The sequence below is a fragment of the Macaca fascicularis genome, chromosome 1 (genome assembly GCF_037993035.2).
Source record: "Macaca fascicularis isolate 582-1 chromosome 1, T2T-MFA8v1.1".
Taxonomy (NCBI): domain Eukaryota; kingdom Metazoa; phylum Chordata; class Mammalia; order Primates; family Cercopithecidae; genus Macaca; species Macaca fascicularis.
Genome location: NC_088375.1, coordinates 7,798,211 through 7,816,857, shown reverse-complemented (window position 1 = coordinate 7,816,857; position 18,647 = coordinate 7,798,211). Strand labels below are relative to the sequence as shown.

General features: G+C 42.3%; 2 protein-coding genes across 12 annotated transcripts in view; one reads left to right on the top strand and one right to left on the bottom strand.

Moving 5' to 3' along the window:
• RGS7 (regulator of G protein signaling 7) overlaps window positions 1–3,643 on the bottom strand; it is a 564,000-nt gene extending 560,357 nt beyond the window's left edge. For all 11 annotated transcript variants that reach the window (XR_012433585.1, XM_065542364.1, XM_074037698.1 and 8 more), the window contains exons 1-2: window positions 3,364–3,643; window positions 2,162–2,288 (exon numbers count right to left, since the gene is read on the bottom strand). Coding sequence is in view for 4 of the 11 variants with exons in the window: in XM_005539673.4 (XP_005539730.1) it covers window positions 2,162–2,239 (78 nt within the window). In the remaining 7 variants the exon portion in view is untranslated. The remainder of the gene's footprint in view (window positions 1–2,161; window positions 2,289–3,363) is intronic.
• Window positions 2,964–17,204, top strand: LOC135970223 (uncharacterized). The gene is made up of 3 exons (XM_074040365.1): window positions 2,964–3,028; window positions 3,225–3,948; window positions 15,676–17,204. The coding sequence occupies exons 1-3, from the start codon at window positions 2,964–2,966 to the stop codon at window positions 15,769–15,771; spliced, it is 885 nt and encodes a 294-aa protein (XP_073896466.1). The 3' UTR covers window positions 15,772–17,204.
• The last annotated feature ends 1,443 nt before the right edge of the window (window positions 17,205–18,647 follow it).

Genomic DNA, 18,647 nt, shown 5'->3' with positions numbered 1-18,647 from the left:
TAAGCATTAAGAGTAAAATTTACTGAAATGAGTTATTTTTTCCAATAATGATTTATCAGGAAAATCTTTCTTTGAAAAGTAAGTTATATGTGGTCACTAATCCTAAGCAAGGAGCTAATAAAAGAAGGGAAAAATGAGTAGCACAAGCAGTTCTAAGCTTAATCAACAAAATAATCATGCTTTTAAAAAATGAGGTAGTACATTCTCTTCCTGAAATCATTACAGTCTGTTAACTTAAAAGTAAAATCAATGGCGATTTGATGCTATACAACACAGTATAGAGTAAACCCAAAATTACCAGTGTGAGGCTCAGATACACTAAACAGTCAAATAACTATTTCTAAAAGCCCTGTCTTCTTATTTTATTTGTTCTCAAAATAACTAACTGACTGACACACATGGGTTGCTGCATATTTAGTTTATTTCTAATGAAGATAACTATTAGGTGTCCAATCTACTCAGTCCTTAATCTTTTAAAGGGAAACAGAGAGGGAATACAATTGTTTAGTCTAACGGAAATAGCTTACTACTATATTTTTCCAACCAATATTTTTCCAACCAAAAGTCTAACTCTTCACATTGTATACACCCATAAGATAGAATTCAAAATTCTCACAGCTTGCATATTACAATATTCAGAGTTTTACCAAAAATACAAAATATTATGACATTTAAAACCACCCAACTCCCCCCAAAATATTTCTTCTCAAAACCAACTCTAGAATAGACAAGTATCCAGTTAATTCAATTAACTTAAAAATACAATACTAGTAATTTAAACTCAAGTGGATTATTTTCCTGATTTACGCACTTGGAATGCTTTAAGACTAACATAGACAACTAGGTTCTGATTTCTCTTTCCCATCATACTGTTTTATCTCACACACATGTAAATGCATTCATAAGTACACAATATAGTACTGTTTGCCAACGCTAGAGAATAAAACAGCTAGCATTGTACCAGGACGCCTGCGCATCTTTCCGTTAAAGCCATAGCAATACTCCCTCAAACACATATTCATCACTACCTTTTAATGATTCTGGGCTACACGGATGAAAAGTTTTGATTTAGTGGAGGTTAAAGTAGGACACAGTCTTTCATCTTTATTCATAATCAGTTCTGATCCTCTTACTGAAAAAGAGATAAATGCAAACATCTTGAACTCTTCAATGGGCTTCTCTCAAATTAAAACCTTTAACAATTTTGGGGTGTTTCAAAGTATGACTTCCTTTTTACCATGTGAGTGTTAACCAAAGAAATATTGCCCAATAAGCACTCCAGATAATATACTTTAAAAAATCATTTATAAAATGCAATAAAAATGATTGGTGCAGAAGAATACTGCATCCTTAATTTTAGTAAGATTGTTGATGATAACCAGAGTGAAGTTGCCTAAGCAACCACTCGAAAGCACATGCAATATTTAAATGCACCTTTATTATGGTTGCTCAATGTCTAAAAGTTTGTTGCCGGTAGCACTGCTATTAAACGTATAAGGCTGCCAAACCTATTTGTGGCCCAAAAAAAAAAAAAAAGCAACTCTGCAAGATAAATATTATTTAATGATTTAACAGGTATATGGCACTAGAATATAAATACACATAAATACCCCAAATCATAAAAGTAACAGAAAGTAAAAAATAATTTAGGCTAAGACAAAAAAAGACTAGAATTGACTAGTCAAGAACAAAACTATTAAACCACATACATTTACACAGACACATTCTCTCTCTTGCCACAAAACTGCAAAGTGGTCTATTTTTATTTCTAAAATGTGATACGCTTACGCAATTATTATAACCTAAATGTTTAGAGGTGAGTATAAGAAAAAGCTTCTAAAATTATTCTGGATGCTACTAAATCATGTGTATAACAACCAAAATATCTGGAATGCCCAAATTTGCTGTTATTGCTCATGAAAGAATAATCTATGCAAAACCAGCAGGGAACATGGGAGGAGGCCTTATTTACTTCAACGTGTTTCTCCACGTATGCATTACTGGAGAATGTCAGATCACTTTCACGTATACAGTACGTAATCACTGATGATTTGGGGAATCCACAAGGCCACAAAGTTGATACATACTCTGATCTAGAAGGGGAAAAACATCGAGAAAGCCAGAAGTTTCCCGTTTTCCAAGAAACTGAAGACATTCTTACCTTTCTGTACACCAGCATGTTAGGTGATTCATCGGCCACCCCGTTGCTGGTCTGCCCGTAATTATTCCCCTGGGCCATGTCGCTCAAAACTTGGTCCGCTCTCAGATACGAGAATTCTCAGTGTGCCCTGCAAAGGGTTAGAGAGACTTCAGTGAGATCCCAGTGGTGGTGCTTAGGGGACTCCCCTGATTCATCGTCATCATTCACAACACCCACCCCACATGGCGCGTTCTTACAAACTGGGGCTGGCTGGAGAAAGTGACACAGGACATGGATTTTTTAAAAAATTAGTTGACACCTATAATACCCTCAAGGAATTATAAGAAATTACAATCTTCCAGGTAGAAATAGCCATTTGGTTATCGTTTGAGCTGACTTCATTTTCTGGATACTCATTTTGAGAAGTGTTTGATGCTCACCCTAAAAACTCATCGGTAGCATTTCCCTAGGACAGAGTTCTCTTCTCTCCCAATACTTGCACCTGCACTTAGTGATGTTTTCCCCAAAGGGTGGAAAGGCAACACCTGGGGGGCGGGAGCGGGGCGGGGCAGTACACTTTCTCCCAGGTATCTGTCTAGTGTCCCCACCTGCAGCTCATCAGAGAGGCCCATTCCCGGTGTCATTCTCCAGCACATGGTTTCCTCTCTATTCCCCCGGGTCTCCCACACAGAGCCAGAGTATGTGCTTCGCCTACTTTCACCTGCCTTCGCTGCCAGCCACCGGCTGCTCTCCTTTCTCCCCACTTGGCTTCGGAAGTCCGGAGGTAACCCTGCCTAATTTTTTTGCAAGAAGACACCAGAACATGTCCCGGCAACAAGAACTAGTGGGAGGTCAAGCCTTCGGGCCATTTCACCCGGGTCACTGTGGGTAAAAGTCTAACTGCAGAAGCCTCCAGAGCAACCAGCCAAAGAGGAGAAAACAGGCAAGCCCAGCTCCCCTTGCTCGCTCTCACAGCAGCAGCAAATGGCAGGCGAGCCTGTGCCCCGCGCCGCGGCGGCCGCCGGAGCCGGGCAGCAGTTTCAGCACCGTGGACCGCGGGGTGCGCGCTGCGCCGGTAACACAGCCCCGGCGCGGGGCTCCCGGGGGCGGCCGCCTTGCGCCAGCCGACGCTCCCGCTGCGCAGACCGAGGGCTGGGTGCGGGCCGGGGGCCGGGAGGGCTCTGGGTGGCGCTGCCTCCTCCCCGCCCGCCTCCCCTATTTACCTCCTCCGCCAAGGTCACGGCCCCGCGGCGTCTCCGCTCCCGGGCGGGCTGGGTGCAGGCGGTGTCAGCTGGCGGCAAGCGGAGCAGCGAGGCAGGGCAGCTTCATCACACTCGCGGCGGATGCGGATTCCGCGCCGCCCCGGCTGTCGCTGCTCAGGCGACCGCCACCCTCGCCTCGCCGCCGCCCGTGCACAGGCGGCTCCGGCAGCCGCCACTCGCGCCCGCTCCCCTGGGCCGCCTCGCTGGCTCGCTCCCTCCTCCGCTTCTTCTCCCGGGGACTGGGACCAGCCGAGCGCGCGCGGGAGTCGAGACGCCCGGCCCGTGCGCGCGACTGGGAGGAGGGAGGAGGGGACAGTCACGTGGGACAGGGGCGTCCGAAGGTGCCGGCTCGGATGGGCTCGGCTCGGCCGCCGCCACACCGCCCGCGCCTCCCGGGCCTCCCCGGCCTCCCCGCCCTCGCGCCCCTCGGGAGGCTGTAGTCCTGCCCCCGGCGCGGCCAGCCCGCCCTCCCGCACACCCCGCCCGCCCGCCCGCGCGTGTGTACGTGCGCCAGAGGCCTGGAGAGACCGGAGTTTAACGCCCAGTGTAAGCCGGAAAGGGAGAAAGGCTTTGCGATGGATGGGTGGGTGGTAGGTGGGTGGGTGGTCTAGTGAATGGTTGGACGGATGGACGGACGGATGAATGGATGAATGGAGCCCCGTGCAACCCAAGGTTTCATCACGTGCCTAACGACTCCGCTGAAAGTCCCAGGGAAGCAGATGATTTATTATTATTATTATTATTATTCTCAAATAACAGAGTAGATATTGAGACATCCTAGGAGTGAAGGAAATAGCCAGGACCAAATGAATCATTCATCCCCGTTTGCCTGCGGCTTTCACAGCTTCTTCCTAAGTTGGAGAAATGGGAAACGATTTGAAAGCTGCCAACCGGAGGTGAAAATCTTGCCACTTGTGAAACTGAAGGAACATCCCCAAGGCCCGGCTTCTCCTTTTCACAGAAGGTGCTCAGAGGAACTTTCCTCTTGCCCACTGCCCTCATCCTCTAGCAAGTTTCAAAGAGGTTCCGAGGTGCTGATCCTCCTAGCTATAGTCTTCGTATTGCTGCCACAAATTCTTCTGTAAGGATTAGAACGACATGAAGGAGACAAACCACTTTTGCCTCGGTGGTAGTAAAGCAACCTGCGCCTCTGACTTTCAGGGGAAGGGCTGGGCAGCTGTCAATCTAGTTTTCCTTCCTCTGCTGGGCCAGCTGTGGAGGAGAGGGAGGGACAGAAGGAGAAGATAATCAAGGTCAGCTGTCAAGCTAGTTTTCCTTCCTCTGCTGGGCCAGGTGTGGAGGAGAGGGAGGGACAGAAGGAGAAGATAATCAAAGTCAGCCTTTCCTGACCCCTTGGTGTAAGCAGAGTAGACCTTATTGGAGATGAACACTTCTACGCAAACAGGGGTCCATGTGGACCAATGTATTACCCCAGCCCCATGCAGGTCTTGTCAGGTTTCTCTCAAGGAACAAATATTTATCTAACCTAGCCCCTGTTCCAAGCACTACAGGAGAAATATCGTTGTCTCAAACTACACACACTCTAGTCTGACCTGTCTCCCACTCCAGCTCCCCACATCTTACCACTGTAGCCTCTGGAACGCAGAATCTTCTTCAGCAAAATTCTCTTCGTTTTCAACTTCTCGAAATATTTCTTTAACGTTCTTGCTCTCGCTGAAATCTACTTATCCCTCCTTTCACCCCTCTCTCTTCCCTTTTGCTCAGTCTGCTCCTGAGAAGTTGATGTGACTTGCGTGACTTGGATTAATACATTTGCAGATACAACTGGGCACGCTCACTCAGTTTGAACATTTTCCTCTTAAGAGAGAACCGCCTGAAGGAAGCAGTCTTCCTCCTCGTTTGCATCTCTGGGTAAAGGTTCCATCCTCATAGGAAGCTGCACCCAAGCTCTCTCTCTCTATATATACACACACACACACACACACATACATATACTATATATATAATTGGCTCTATTTAACTTATATATATAAATTATACACACACATAAACATATATATATAATATCTCTTGACACCCTTCCCACTTGTTGCCACCCTATTTTCCTGCTTCCCTTTATGCCAAAATCTTTCTTTCCATTACGTTTTGAACCTGTTCCACTTTGGCAAATGACCTCCATGTGCTAAGCTGATGGTCAATTCTCAATTGTCATATGAATTGATCTTTCAGCATAAATTAACCTGGACACCACTCTCTATTAGTTCTCTTTCTGCCTTACTGGCTGCTTTTTCTCACCCTCTTTCCTTGTTCCTCTTTATCTTTTTGACCCCCAAATTCTGAAGTGTCTCGGATCTTAGACATTAAACCTCTTCTCCTCTCAATTTACATGTATTTTACCTAAGGTGACCTAATTCAGGCTCATACATTTTAGAGTTTCATTATTAAACACTAATAACTTCCAAATGTATGTTTTAAACCAGGGCCTATCCCCTGAAATCCAGTCTGTCAAATGCTCGCTTTACATCTCCACTTGAATATCTAATTATGTCTCATTCAGCTTGAAGATAGCAAGGATATTGTCACTGCCTTGGATCCTAGGCATAGTATAGTTGCTGGTGCATAGTAGATGCACAATAAACATACATTAATGAAATGAATGGATGTATCTAGCAACAGTAATCTGATAAGTTCTTCTGTATTTTGTAATTTTTTTTTTTTTTGAGATGGAGCCTTGCTCTGTCACCCAGGCTGGAGGGTAGTAGCGTGATCTCCACTCACTGCATCCTCTGCCTCCCAGGTTCAAGTGATTCTCCTGCCCCAGCCTCCTGAGTAGCTGGGATTACAGGCATGCGCCACTAGGCCTGGCCAATTTTTGTATTTTTAGTAGAGATGTTTGCCAGGCTGGTCTCGAACTTCTCCAGGTGATTCATCTACCTTGGCCTCCCAAAGTGCTGGGATTACAGGCATGAGCCACCGCATCCAGCTATGTATTTTGTAATGGATTTTTTTTGCATTATCTTATTTAATTCTTACTAATCACCCTATAAAGGTAGTTATAATAGTTATCTCATTTACATCAATACAATAATAAGGAAGGAGAGGATCAAAAAGGTTGGGTCAACTTCCCAGTACAACCAACATAGCCAAAAAGTGGCAGTGGTGGTTTGTACTCTATGGACTTCATTAGCTGGAACAGTGTTTCTCAGGTTCCTCTTGCCTGTATGCATGTGAGTACAGTTGGCCCAAAGAGGAATTTGTGCAAGATTTGGGAAGCAGAGTGAAACAGTATCTATTCCTCTCTCAAGGTCTTTGTAGTTTGCTGTGACAACACATGCGGAGACCTGGAGGGTTCTAGCATGTTCTGGCCCTCCCCCACTTCATACCCAGATCTTCCAAATTTCCAGCACAGCTGATCAACACACCCATCACAAGGGCCTTAACATGGATCCAAAGAGGCAGTAGCCAGGCAAAGACAAAAGCTTTTCACTGAGTATTCTTCCAGCTTTCTTTCAGGGCCCCCCTCCTGGATGTGGCGGGCCTCCCAGATTCCCCTGGCAGCTCTGATTTGCCCATCCACACGAGGACCTCATGGAACCCAATAGTGACTTTTCTCAGATCTGTGAATTCCTTCTTCTGGAAAATAACTTTCTCAACAATTGTGTAAGTTCTTATAATATATCCCTCATTCCATTATATTCATAAGGGTCCCACTTTCATGAAAGAGTGGCCGAGCTCAAATCCACGACTTCTGGGCTCTTTTCACTATTCCACAAGAAATCCAACTTAGGCAGATAAGATCTTGAAACAAATAGCTGCATGTAAGTGAAAAACTGAATGACAGTGTATGAACTACTGAAGGAGAGACTGACATTCAAACCGGGCTCTTCAAGGACTAGCAGGATATCTAGTATATGAAGGGTGAAGGCGTTTCTATTCAAACACAAAGGCAAGAAATGCTGAAACCCATTAGGAAAATTACTAGTAATAAAAATATCATGTATTGAATTCCTGCTATCTCTAACCATATTAAAAATAGTCTTACCATAGCTGACAAAACTTACCCTATAAGGTATGCAAAGACACCGATGTCCTAGTTAGGAAACTTGGCCATGGTCACACACCTTCTAAATATCAGAGTTTTGACTCAAATATGACGGTGTGTGACTGTAAAGCCCTGTGAAAAATTATGCACAAATGCCTCCTAGCAACAGTATGAGTTTAAAAAAGCTAGAGTTCTCCCATCAAGGTGCCTCTCATTCTATTTTCTCCCTCATCTGCCATCCTTCCACACACCTACCTCTCACCGTGCTCTCTGGACAGTTATGACTCAAGATTGTTTGTGGCTAATTACTGTTGCCAAGCAAATATCAAGAAGGAAGATTCAAGAAATAACATATTTCACAATTCTTCTACTGTTATTTGTTAGGCCTCATTCGACAACTTAGAATTTGTGTTACGGTGTATTGGAAACAAAATTATGTCTATCACCTTAATGTTTCTACGACTGATATTTTTCAAATATAAACTTAGTGAATTAGACTAGATCATCTCCAAAAACCCATCATAAGATTTAACATGTTCTCTTTTGTGCTTTCTTTCTAGACAATGGAGAACTTTATGTTGTAAACAAGAATAAAAAAGAAAGTATAGATATTGCAGAGTGGTTTTTTTTTGAGGGGGGAGGTTTCTTTCTTTAAAAACCATGTGAATATGTGATTCCCAATCATTATATCCAAAGCATTTTACTATTTTTCTTGTAAGCCCTGTATTTTATTAATATTTTCGTCAAACAAATTAAATGGTAATAATACATCCATTTTACATGCCAGGCAGAACTTCTAAATAGCAGATAAAAGACCTGTTACCTCATCAAGGTAATGAATTCCAGCCCAAACAAAGACATTTAAAGATTTTTTTTAGCTTCAATAGCGTTACCTTGGGGAAAATAGTCAATTTTTAAGATTTTTTGGAAATGCAGGAAACAGCGTCTATTTTTGCAAATCATTATGGGCATAGGAACCCCAAGTCTATTGATACAGACTTGCTTTTTCCCTCCTTTTTTCATTTAACAAAAACTTAGTGATGTATTTATTGTGTATGAAGCCTTCTCAGTTTCTATAAAGATCATAAAGAAATATAACAGGTGACTTTTGTCCTCAAGGAGCTCCCAGTCTCATTCAGAAGATAAGAGTCCTTCCTTTCTCTCACAGCTCACATGCAGTTCCATCAGTGAGTCCCACTGGGTCTGCCTAAAAACTGCATCCAGAATCTGGTCACTGCTCAACATCTCCTCTGCTTCCTCCCTGCTTGGAGGCACCGTTGAATCTCTCTTGGTTGAAGGCAGTGACTTTCTAACCGGTCTCTGCATCCCTTCCCACCTATGTCTGTTCTCAACATGGCCGCCTTCTCTACTTAAAATCCTTCAAAACATCCCACGTTGCATAAAGGGCAAGACGTCTTTAAAATGCCAAAAAGGCCCTTCTGGAACATTCTGCGGCCACATCTGATCTCAATTTGTGCCCCTTTCCGTCTTATTTACTCTGTCCCAGCCACACTGCCTTCCTGAGTTCCGTAAACACTCCGAGCATGCTGCCGCCTCCAGGCATTCGCGCTGGCCAATCCCCCTGCTTTGGATGCTCTTGCTTTACTCCAATGGCGTCCTCTCAGTGAGGGCTACTCTATCCACCTTACAGAAAACCATGTACCTTCCCTGCATTCCACTTTCTCCTTACACTGATTTACTTGCCTTTCAGAGCATTTATCTCCTTCTAACACACTGTACAATGTTATCTACTATGCTTGATGTCTGTCTCCTCCTAGAAAACTTCGAGTTCCATAAGGTCAGAGATTTTTCTTCTTCTGTTCACACTGCTCTATCCTCAATGTCTAGAACAGAGTCTAATATATAGTAGGTATCCAGTAATTATGTGCTGGTTTACTGGGTGATTGAGTCCATTAGCAAGATTCTGTTTGAAAACTGGGTATACTGGAAGAACCCAGTCAACAACCTTGAACCGAACTGAACTAGCATCAAGTTACCTGTGGATGGAAATGATCTGTTCTTCCAAGCTGTTTCCTGTGTGTCATAATGGGAAAGACTAATTCCTCTTCCTAACACACACCCACTTCACAGAGGAATGCTTTGAGACGTAATTAAATGGTAACGTGGAGAAAGCATTTTGATTTTCTAAGAGAAGCACTTTATTAATTTGAGGCTTTTATTGTGTGAAAGAATTCTAAGTGACACAGGGGCAAGTACAGAGAGGAGAACAATGTTAAAGGGATTATGTTGTTCACAATACTACATTGGAATTGTATGAGATAATTGAGTTAAGATTGATATAAGCAGCATGAAGAAAAGCAAAATAGTTTGGGAAATCTTACCCCAAATGACAAGTTTTAAAGAAATATCTTCTTTTTTGTAATCAACTCTCAATTATTTACAGCACAATATCCTCTTTAATGAATTATTCTTCACTTTTACTATCCTTTTGTCCATTTCGTGGCCATTTTTCTTCTAATTAGAAATTCCATATTAATGTCAGAGAGTTGATAAAGAAAAAAAAAGTAAAAACTAAGATTTGTCTTCATCATGAGTTCATTCCTCTCTTCTTCCAGTTGACATGTTTAAATTCTGATCGAGTATTTCCAAAATTGCCCAATTTTAAAATGTCATATACTTTTTAATTAACTGGCAAATTAATTGTGCACATTTTATTTATTTATTTTGAGACAGAGTTTTGCTCTTGTTGCCCAGGCTGGGTGCAATGGTGTGATCTTGGCTCACTGCAACCTCTGCCTCCCAGGTTCAAGCAGTTCTCCTGCCTCAGCCTCCTGAGTAGCTGGGATTACAGGCATGCACCACCACGCTGGCTAATTTTATATTTTTAGTAGAGACGGGGTTTCTCCATGTTGGTCAGGCTGGCCTCGAACTCCCAACCTCAAGTGATCTGCCCACCTCAGCTTCCCATAGTGCTGTGATTACAGGCGTGAGCCACTGCGCCTGGCCTAATTGAATACATATTACGAATGAGATGTGGTATAATGTTTGTGAAGTAATACCGAAAATGTTGAGACTGTTCCTGCCCTTTTGACTTGACAGAACACCACTAGAGAAGGTGTCAAAATGTCTGACTTTAGCCTGTCTCCACTGCTTAAAATCGAGGTAGCACCGGACAAGTAGTTTGACCATTTTAAGCCTCAGTTTCCTTAGCCATAAAACAAAATTTGTATTATCTGCCTTGTCTTGCTCTGCTGTGAAAATCTTTTTATTCCAAGGCAAATTAAATATTTGGAAAGATGGTCTGGCAGTAGTCATATTGCCCATATCAAGAGATGCAGTGGCCTAGAAATTAACCACCCATTCTGTGGAGCAGATATTGGGAGCAGCTGTAGCTACAATGATGGAAAACAGTCCATCCAGCAAGTAGTGTGTGGTTGTCCAGAGTATAGAAACAGGCCAGGTGACTGGCTCTGAATGACACGGTAAGAGATGACAGAGGCAGTGTCCCCATAGGAGGGCAAGGCATAGCAAGAACAGGTCATACCTGAGGCTCTTACCATGCAGATTATGGGAGCAGAGCTCCAGCAGCCGGACGACAAGAGTCATTTCCCCGAAGGTGAAAAACCACAGAGGAACTCATCTCTTATTTGGTTTCCAAATTCCTAGCCAAGGAGGACAGTCTACATTGAAGATGATCGAAGGCATAATTAGAATAATAAAATAATAAAAATGAAGGAGATTACCCTCAAATTACAATGAAGAAATTGGGCTTTGGTGAAGTGAATTTACTTTCTCCAGGTTACACACCGAGACAGAATTAGAGCCAGGACCTAACACCCTAGTCTTTAGATTGAGATACGGTGTTCCTCACATTATGTGAGAAGAGGCAACTCTCTAAGAGGCAGCTGAGACCCCAAATAAGGGAAGAAATAGTAAAAGGGTGCTCGATGGTGTTCATCACCAGCTTCAGAGCAGTCCCAGCCATTGGCACTGAGAGAATTTGGAAATGAAATCCTTAACAATTTTTAAAGCACGGTGGAGGAAAAAAGATGGCAAAATAGAGCCAATTTGCCTGAAATGAGGGAGAACATGGATGCACAAACTGGAGTGGTGCCCAGAACCCATCCACGGGAAAATTTTATAATAGAATTCAACAATGTTTACTGAGCTCCTGCACCACACCAAGCATCATGGTAGTCTTTGATGATGAATGAATGGACCTTTCCCATGGCAGAGGCAGGTAGGGGAGACAGATGTATAAATCACTGTAGTGCAATGTGTTAAGTGCATGTGCATACAAAGTGTTAGGAAAGTACATCTTCCATAAAAAGGGGACATTTTGGCAGGGTCTTTAAAAGTTGATGAGGGATCTTCCAGATGGACTATGAGGAGGAAGAGCACAGCAGCATTTCAGGTAGGTGGAATAACACATGCCAAATCACAGAAGCATGAATAAAGGCAAAGGTTTGATGGCCTGCAGAACTTTGGCATGGCTAACTTTGAAGAGAAGAAGTAACATTTGGGGATTGGGGGATGGAAATGAAGCTGGTCTATAGCTTGCGGACAGATTATGAAGAACCCGCAGTCTATGCTGGGAAGTTTGAGCCTTTTTTTTTTTTTTTTTTTTTTTTGACAGAGTCTCATTCTGTCACCCAAGCTGGAGTGCAGTGGCGCAACCTTGGCTCACTGCAACCTCCACCTCCCAGGTTCTAGCAATTCTCCTGCCTCAGCCTCCCTAGTAGCTGGGACTACAGGCACACGCTGCCATGCCCAGCTAAGTTTTTGTATTTTAGTAGAGACGGGGTTTCGCCGTGTTTCCCTGGCTGGTCTTGAACTCCTGAGCTCAGGCAATCCACCTGCCTTGGCGTCCCAAAGTGCTAGGATTACAGGCTTGAGCCACTGTGCCCGGCTGGGAAGTATGAGCTTTAACAAGTCAGTAATTAGATGAGTTTTAAATCCTTACAGAGAAAAGTGGTGAACAATGAGCCACTGTGAATGCTCACCGACCACACCTCATGCCAGACTAGCCTCGTTTCCTCTTTAAATATGGTCTCTAAACTGTCAAATGAGGGCTATATTAAGGCAATATATATTATTCAGAAAGGCACTTGACAGTTTATTTTGCTTTAGCTTTGAAAACGTACTGGTAAAACAGGGTTGAGTAACAGTTCATTGGACTCGTAACAGGCTGAGCGAGGCTGGCAAAAACAGCACTGATGAACCGAGCGGGACCCACTGGAAAGGAGAGCTCCATGAGGAGGACTCGAAGCATTGCCCTCAGAATGCCCCTGTCCTATCTGGGCCTGGGCACAGTGAACTCACACGGTCAATCAGATGTATAAGTGGCACAAAGCTATGAGGAATAGCTGATGGCATGGAGACCCAGGAAGATCTGGGCAGGCTGAAAGATGAGCTGAAACAAGTAAGATGAAATTTAGCAAGAATAAAGAATAAAGACTTATGCTTCGGTGGGTGTGATGGTCTGAATGTTGTATCCTTACAAAAAGTATATGTTGAAATCCTAATTCCCAAAGTGACGGTATTAGGAGGTGGGACTTTTGGGAGGTAAGTAAGTCATGAGGGTGGTAACCTCATAAATGAGATTAGTGCTCTTGTAAAACAGACCCCAGAGAGCTCCCTTGTAACCTTTCTACCACATGACGACACAGCAAAAAGATGGTCATCTATGAACCAGACATTGGGCCCTCACCAGACACTGGATCTGCTGGCAGTCTGATCTTGGATTTCCCAGCCTCCACAATTGTGAAAAATAAATATTTGTTGTCTATAAACCACCCAGTCTACGGTATTTTGTTATAGCAGCTGGAACTGACTAAAACAAACAGAGAGGGCTGGATTAGCACTAAGAACAGCATGGACAAAATATAACTGAACATCAGTCTGAATGAGAAAAGATACTGGGTTTTTGCTTGTGGTTGAGAGCAAACTCAATATTGTTCAAAAAGAGCACACATCTTCCAAAATAAGATAACATAAGCACAAATGGCACTTCTAGAAATATAGTGATAGGGAAGTACCGATGCAATGAAGAGAGGTGTTAGAAAACGGGCCCGTCAATACTTTGGCAGACATGTCTAAAACATCCTGGATGGCATGTGCCATGGCTCTAAATCCTTCATTTATGCTCCAACCCCACCTCTGTGATGTAAGATCCGGGAGCACAGAGATTTTGTCTTGTTTCCACCTTTCTTGCACGTTCAGTGCCTAGATCAGTGCCAGGCACACAGCAGGAGCAAAGTAGATGTTCATTGAAGGAGTGACTTAATGAAGCTGAAGAAAAGCAATAAGGATGGCAAAGGTGCTTAAAGTCACTCTGATGACTGGAAGAAATAAAAGATATTTTGTCCCTGAAAGAGAAGACTTGGGTGATTTGCAATCATTTTCTTAAAACATTAAAAGACTCTTCTGTGGGAAAAGAATCAAACATAACAGCCAAGCCCCAGAGGACAAATTTTAATTTAATAGGTAGAAGTTTAAGGCAGACAGATTTCAGTTCAACAGAAGGAAGTACTTTCTAACAGTTAGGGCAGTTCAAAGTGGCCTTAGTTGAGGAGTGAACTGCACATCAGTGAAGGTGTCTGAGGGAAGTTGAATGGCCCCAGTTTGAAAGGTTGTAGAGGCGATGTTCTTATACTAAGGATGCTTGTCTAGGTGCCCGCAAAATAACTTCCAATTCTTATGTTCTTTGACTACAAAATGAGATGACATACCAGGAAATCATTTGAAAACTGAATGCTATCAGCCGGGCATGGTGGCTCACACCTGTAATCCCAGCACTTTGGGAGGTCGAGGCAGGTGGATCGCTTGAGGTCAGGAGTTCGAGACAAGCCTGGCCAACATGGTGAAACCCCATCTCTACTAAAAATACAAAAATTAGCTAGGCATGGCGTCACGTGCCTGTAGTCCCAGCTACTCGGGAGGTTGAGGCAGGAGAATTGCTTGAACCGAGACCCAGGAGGCGGAGGTAGCAGTGAGCGAGATCACACCACTGTGCTCCAGCCTGGACTACAGAGAGAGACTCTGTCTCAAAAAAAAAAAGAAAAAGAAAAAGAAAAGTGAATGCTACCATTTTCCTAAGAGGACTTAAAATATGATTTTAATGTAAATTGGGGTAAGACTGGCATGAAATACGAAAAATGACAGAAAACTGACACCAGGAATAAGTTCCCTCATTGAATTCATTTTGAGTTATGGTGGTACCAGGGAAGACCTCTGTGGCAGAGGGGACTTATTTAGCTTGGAACATTGGAGAGACAGAAGGGGCTATGGTGGTCATTGCTGAAGTGTGACTATGTGAAAAGCTGCTTTAGCCTTCATTGCACACCAAGAAACATTTAGTATGTATTATCATGGATTACCTATCACGAGAGAGGTCTTTGTCACATGGTGTCTTAAATGTATCTGCTGCTCAGCACCTTGAAGTTCCTCAGAAGAGGCAGAGTCTATCTTGTTTAAGGTAAGAGGGCATCCGCTCATGCCAAGAGAAGAATCATTTGTAGTTATTTTATTCTCCATTTATTTGATTATCCATCATTTCTACTTACAAATATTTCTGAGCCCTTCCAGTTAATCAAGCATTAGCACTACCAAATTTCCACAAACCTAACACTTGCTTTTAAAAAGAAACAAATAGCAAAAGGAAAAAAAAAGGAAGGAATAAAAAATGTTTATTTAAATTACTTAACTTATAGAATTCTGTAATTTATAGAAAAACATTTAGGAACTCGTTCCTGATTTAGCTAATTATGCCTATCAACTTTGAATTTTATAAGAACTCACCACCAACACATAATTCTGTAATTGAAAGGCTATACACAATCTATGGTAAAGAGCTTAGGAACTTAAATTAAGTTTCTGTCTGCACGGTGTAAGTTTTCTCTTATTGTACTTTATCCAACCATTCTGCAACTTTCAATCTTCTTGACACAGGTGATGTTTTCCAATATCCTTAAATATTAGACTCTTGGAAAAAAACTTTTTTTCCTATGAGCAATTCCAGGGCTAATTTTTCAAGGTATAAAAATCAGTGTTATTTATCTTTCACCAATAGAACCAACCCATTAACAAGATATTTGGAAGACAATATATCTTCTCAAGATTTGTTCAAGGTTCTCAGGCTAGCCTGGGAGTCAACCCTGCAGCATGCCAAAATCCTGGAGGTGTATCTTTTGATTATTTTGAGCAGCTAAACACATATCACTGAAGTCCCCCAAACACCCCAGCTCTTAAATCCAACATCTGTCTATTCCCTGATTGACAGAAAAGCTTTTGTTTTTGTTTTTGTTCAGCCAACCAGAATACTTCGTGTTGAGAAAGAGCTGAAAGCACCCGAAAGATCAGCGGGCAGCATATTGAGACTGATTAACAATCCCTGCCCTGGGTGAGGGAAATGATATTCAAGGCCTTCAGATTTGTCCTGGCCTGAGGCTGCCTCTCCCTCACAGGGCCTGTATGTGATGTGTACCAGATGCTATCCTGTTGAATACCCACTTCCTCATCCCACGGAAGCATGATATGGACTCCCAAACATGGATGACACAACTCTACCTTGAACACAAGCAGAACATTTAGGCCAGGATATACTTAAGGAAAGAGGACCTGACGTCTCCCGCACTGAGCCACTGCAGAGAGAGAGAGAGGCCAGGGAACTTGTCTATAAGAGCTCCTGCTGATTCCAAAGCATCTGCCCCAGAAATAACAGTATTTTTTAGGAATCAATCAAACCTTTATTTATTAAGCATCAACACTGTGCCTAACAAAAGTAACAAGTTTCTGAATGCTCACAGCCCAAGTACGTGGAGAATCATCCAGACTCCAAATAGGAACACTAGAGAACAACTGAAGTCCCATGGAGGATAAGCTCTGTCTCTTGTTGGCTCACCTTCTTTTCCTGCCCCAGGGACCTCTTCTCTGTCACACCTCTCTCCTTCGGTGATTTCATCCAGTTCCATGGCTTTCAATGCCATCTATAGACCAATGATATCCTGATTTCTCTCCTAAGCTTCAAACTCAAATTTCCTTTAATAGCCATTTCTATTTATTCAGTTCTGAAACAGAACTACTGGTTTCTGTACCTACACTCCCAAAATTATTCCTTTTCTAGAATTCTCCATATAAGTAATTAGGACATTCTCTACCCAGCTACACAGGTGAAAGCCTAGGTTTCATTCAAGCAAACTGTAATCTCTCCCTTTTCCTTACTCTTTTATATAATCCATTAACAAGGCTTGTCAATATATATTTAAATAAATATCACATCAAGGCAATTCAATTCTCCTACCTCCTCTGTCACCTCTTAGCCCAAGCCACTGTCATCTCTTACCTTGACTGCTTAAGTAGTCTAAATATTTCTGCTTTCATTGTTAACCACCTTAATACATTCTTCAGATAATGGACACAGTGATATATGATATTTTGGTCAACGACAGACTGCATATATGACAGTGGCCCCATTAGATTATAATACCATAGTTTTGCTGTAACTTTTCTGTGATTAGATACACAAGAACCTACCATTGTGTTACAATTGCCTACAGTATTCAGGAGAGTAACATGCTGTACAGGTTTGTAGTCTAGGATCAATAGGCTAGTCCATAAACCCTAGGTGTGTAGTAGACTGTACCATTTAGGTTTGCGTAACTATGTTCTATGATGCTTGCACAATGACAAAATTGCCTAACAATGCATTTCTCATAACATATCACTATCATTAAGCAATGTATGACTGTATTTAAAGTACGTAACAGAGCATAATGCTGTTAGCAGCTTAAGTCCTTCAATAGCTTCCCAATGTCATTAGAATAAAATGTGAAATTTTTATGGTAGCCTTCAAGATGCCTAAATTATCTGGCCCCTCCTCACCTCTCCAACTTCATTCTATGCTACAATTCCCCTTTGCTCAAAACTCAAGGAATAGGCCATCTCTATCTTAAGCAATCTGTTTCAGAGAATAGAAAATGAGGAAAGTTAGCTAATTTATGAATCTAGAATAACAGCATATCAAAATAGGATGAGAACACGACAAAAAAGCAAATGATAGACCAATCTCACTTGTAATCTTGGAGTCAAAAATAGATGAAATATTAGTTAAGTGTACTATATATACATATATATATCAAATACATCATATATATATTTCTACACCATAATATAATGGTTATCGCAAGAATGCAAGGATAACTCAACATCCGAAAATCTTATATTGTAATATAATAAATACATTAAGGGAGGAAAAAGTACATAATCATCTCAATAGGCACACGCATTATTTAGGACAGGCAGGTAATGCTATGATGCCTCAAAAATCTCACTGGCTTAAAATAAAAGAATTGATTTCTTGCTCAAGAACATTTCACATTAGTAAAAATAATATATGTAAAATAGATCATATATGAGATTGAAAATAGAAAAATTATAAGCCATTTACCATTCCATAACCTTGAAATAATTGTGGTGTCATGGAAAGGGCATTGGACTAGAAGGGGGGAGTCTTAATTGCCTAACTTTGGGCAAGTCACTTTATCTCCAATGGCTCAATTTTTCCATCTGAGAAATGAATAGATTATGCAGGATGATCTCCAAGCTCCCTTCCAGCTCTGACAGCTGTGATGGGTCAGTCCCAGCACCATCAATGAAGCTGACGTGATACAGCCATCAATTTCCAAGACAATTTCCAAGATATGCTTGACTTTCTGTCTTCTATTTTGACCTCAGCTCCTCCTGTATTGCTCTCTCCTACTCCCATTCTCTGATCATGCTTACAGAGCAGCAGAAAGCACAGCTTGTCCTTGAATGAACATTCTAGTCTGGGATCCATTTGTAAAGAGTGAAATGGCTCAAAAACACCATCTGCAAGTGATCCTTGGTAATCTCACTTATAACACGGGTTTCTGTCATGGTTAGCCTCTTCTGACAAAAGACCCATTTCCTGTGAACTTGGCTAGGAGTGTGAGAAATAAATAGCCTTTGTCCCAGAAAACATAAAGTTATTGAAAAGCATTTTCTAAAAACTTACAGGCAAAAACGGGCTCTTTGGCATATCATAGAAGTGTGATTGTATGGACCAGGAGGGAAGAGGAGTCTCTTGGGCCAGCCAAACCTTATGCCACCTTTTGGGTATCCAGAGTTAGGCTCTTCATTCAGCCTCCATGAGGGTGGGCTAGTGAGTGTAGAAGAGGGTGTTCAGCCTATGAGTTGGACCAGGACTCAGAGCCCACTTCTGTTGTGTTAGAGCTGTGTGATCTTGATCTCACTGACCCTC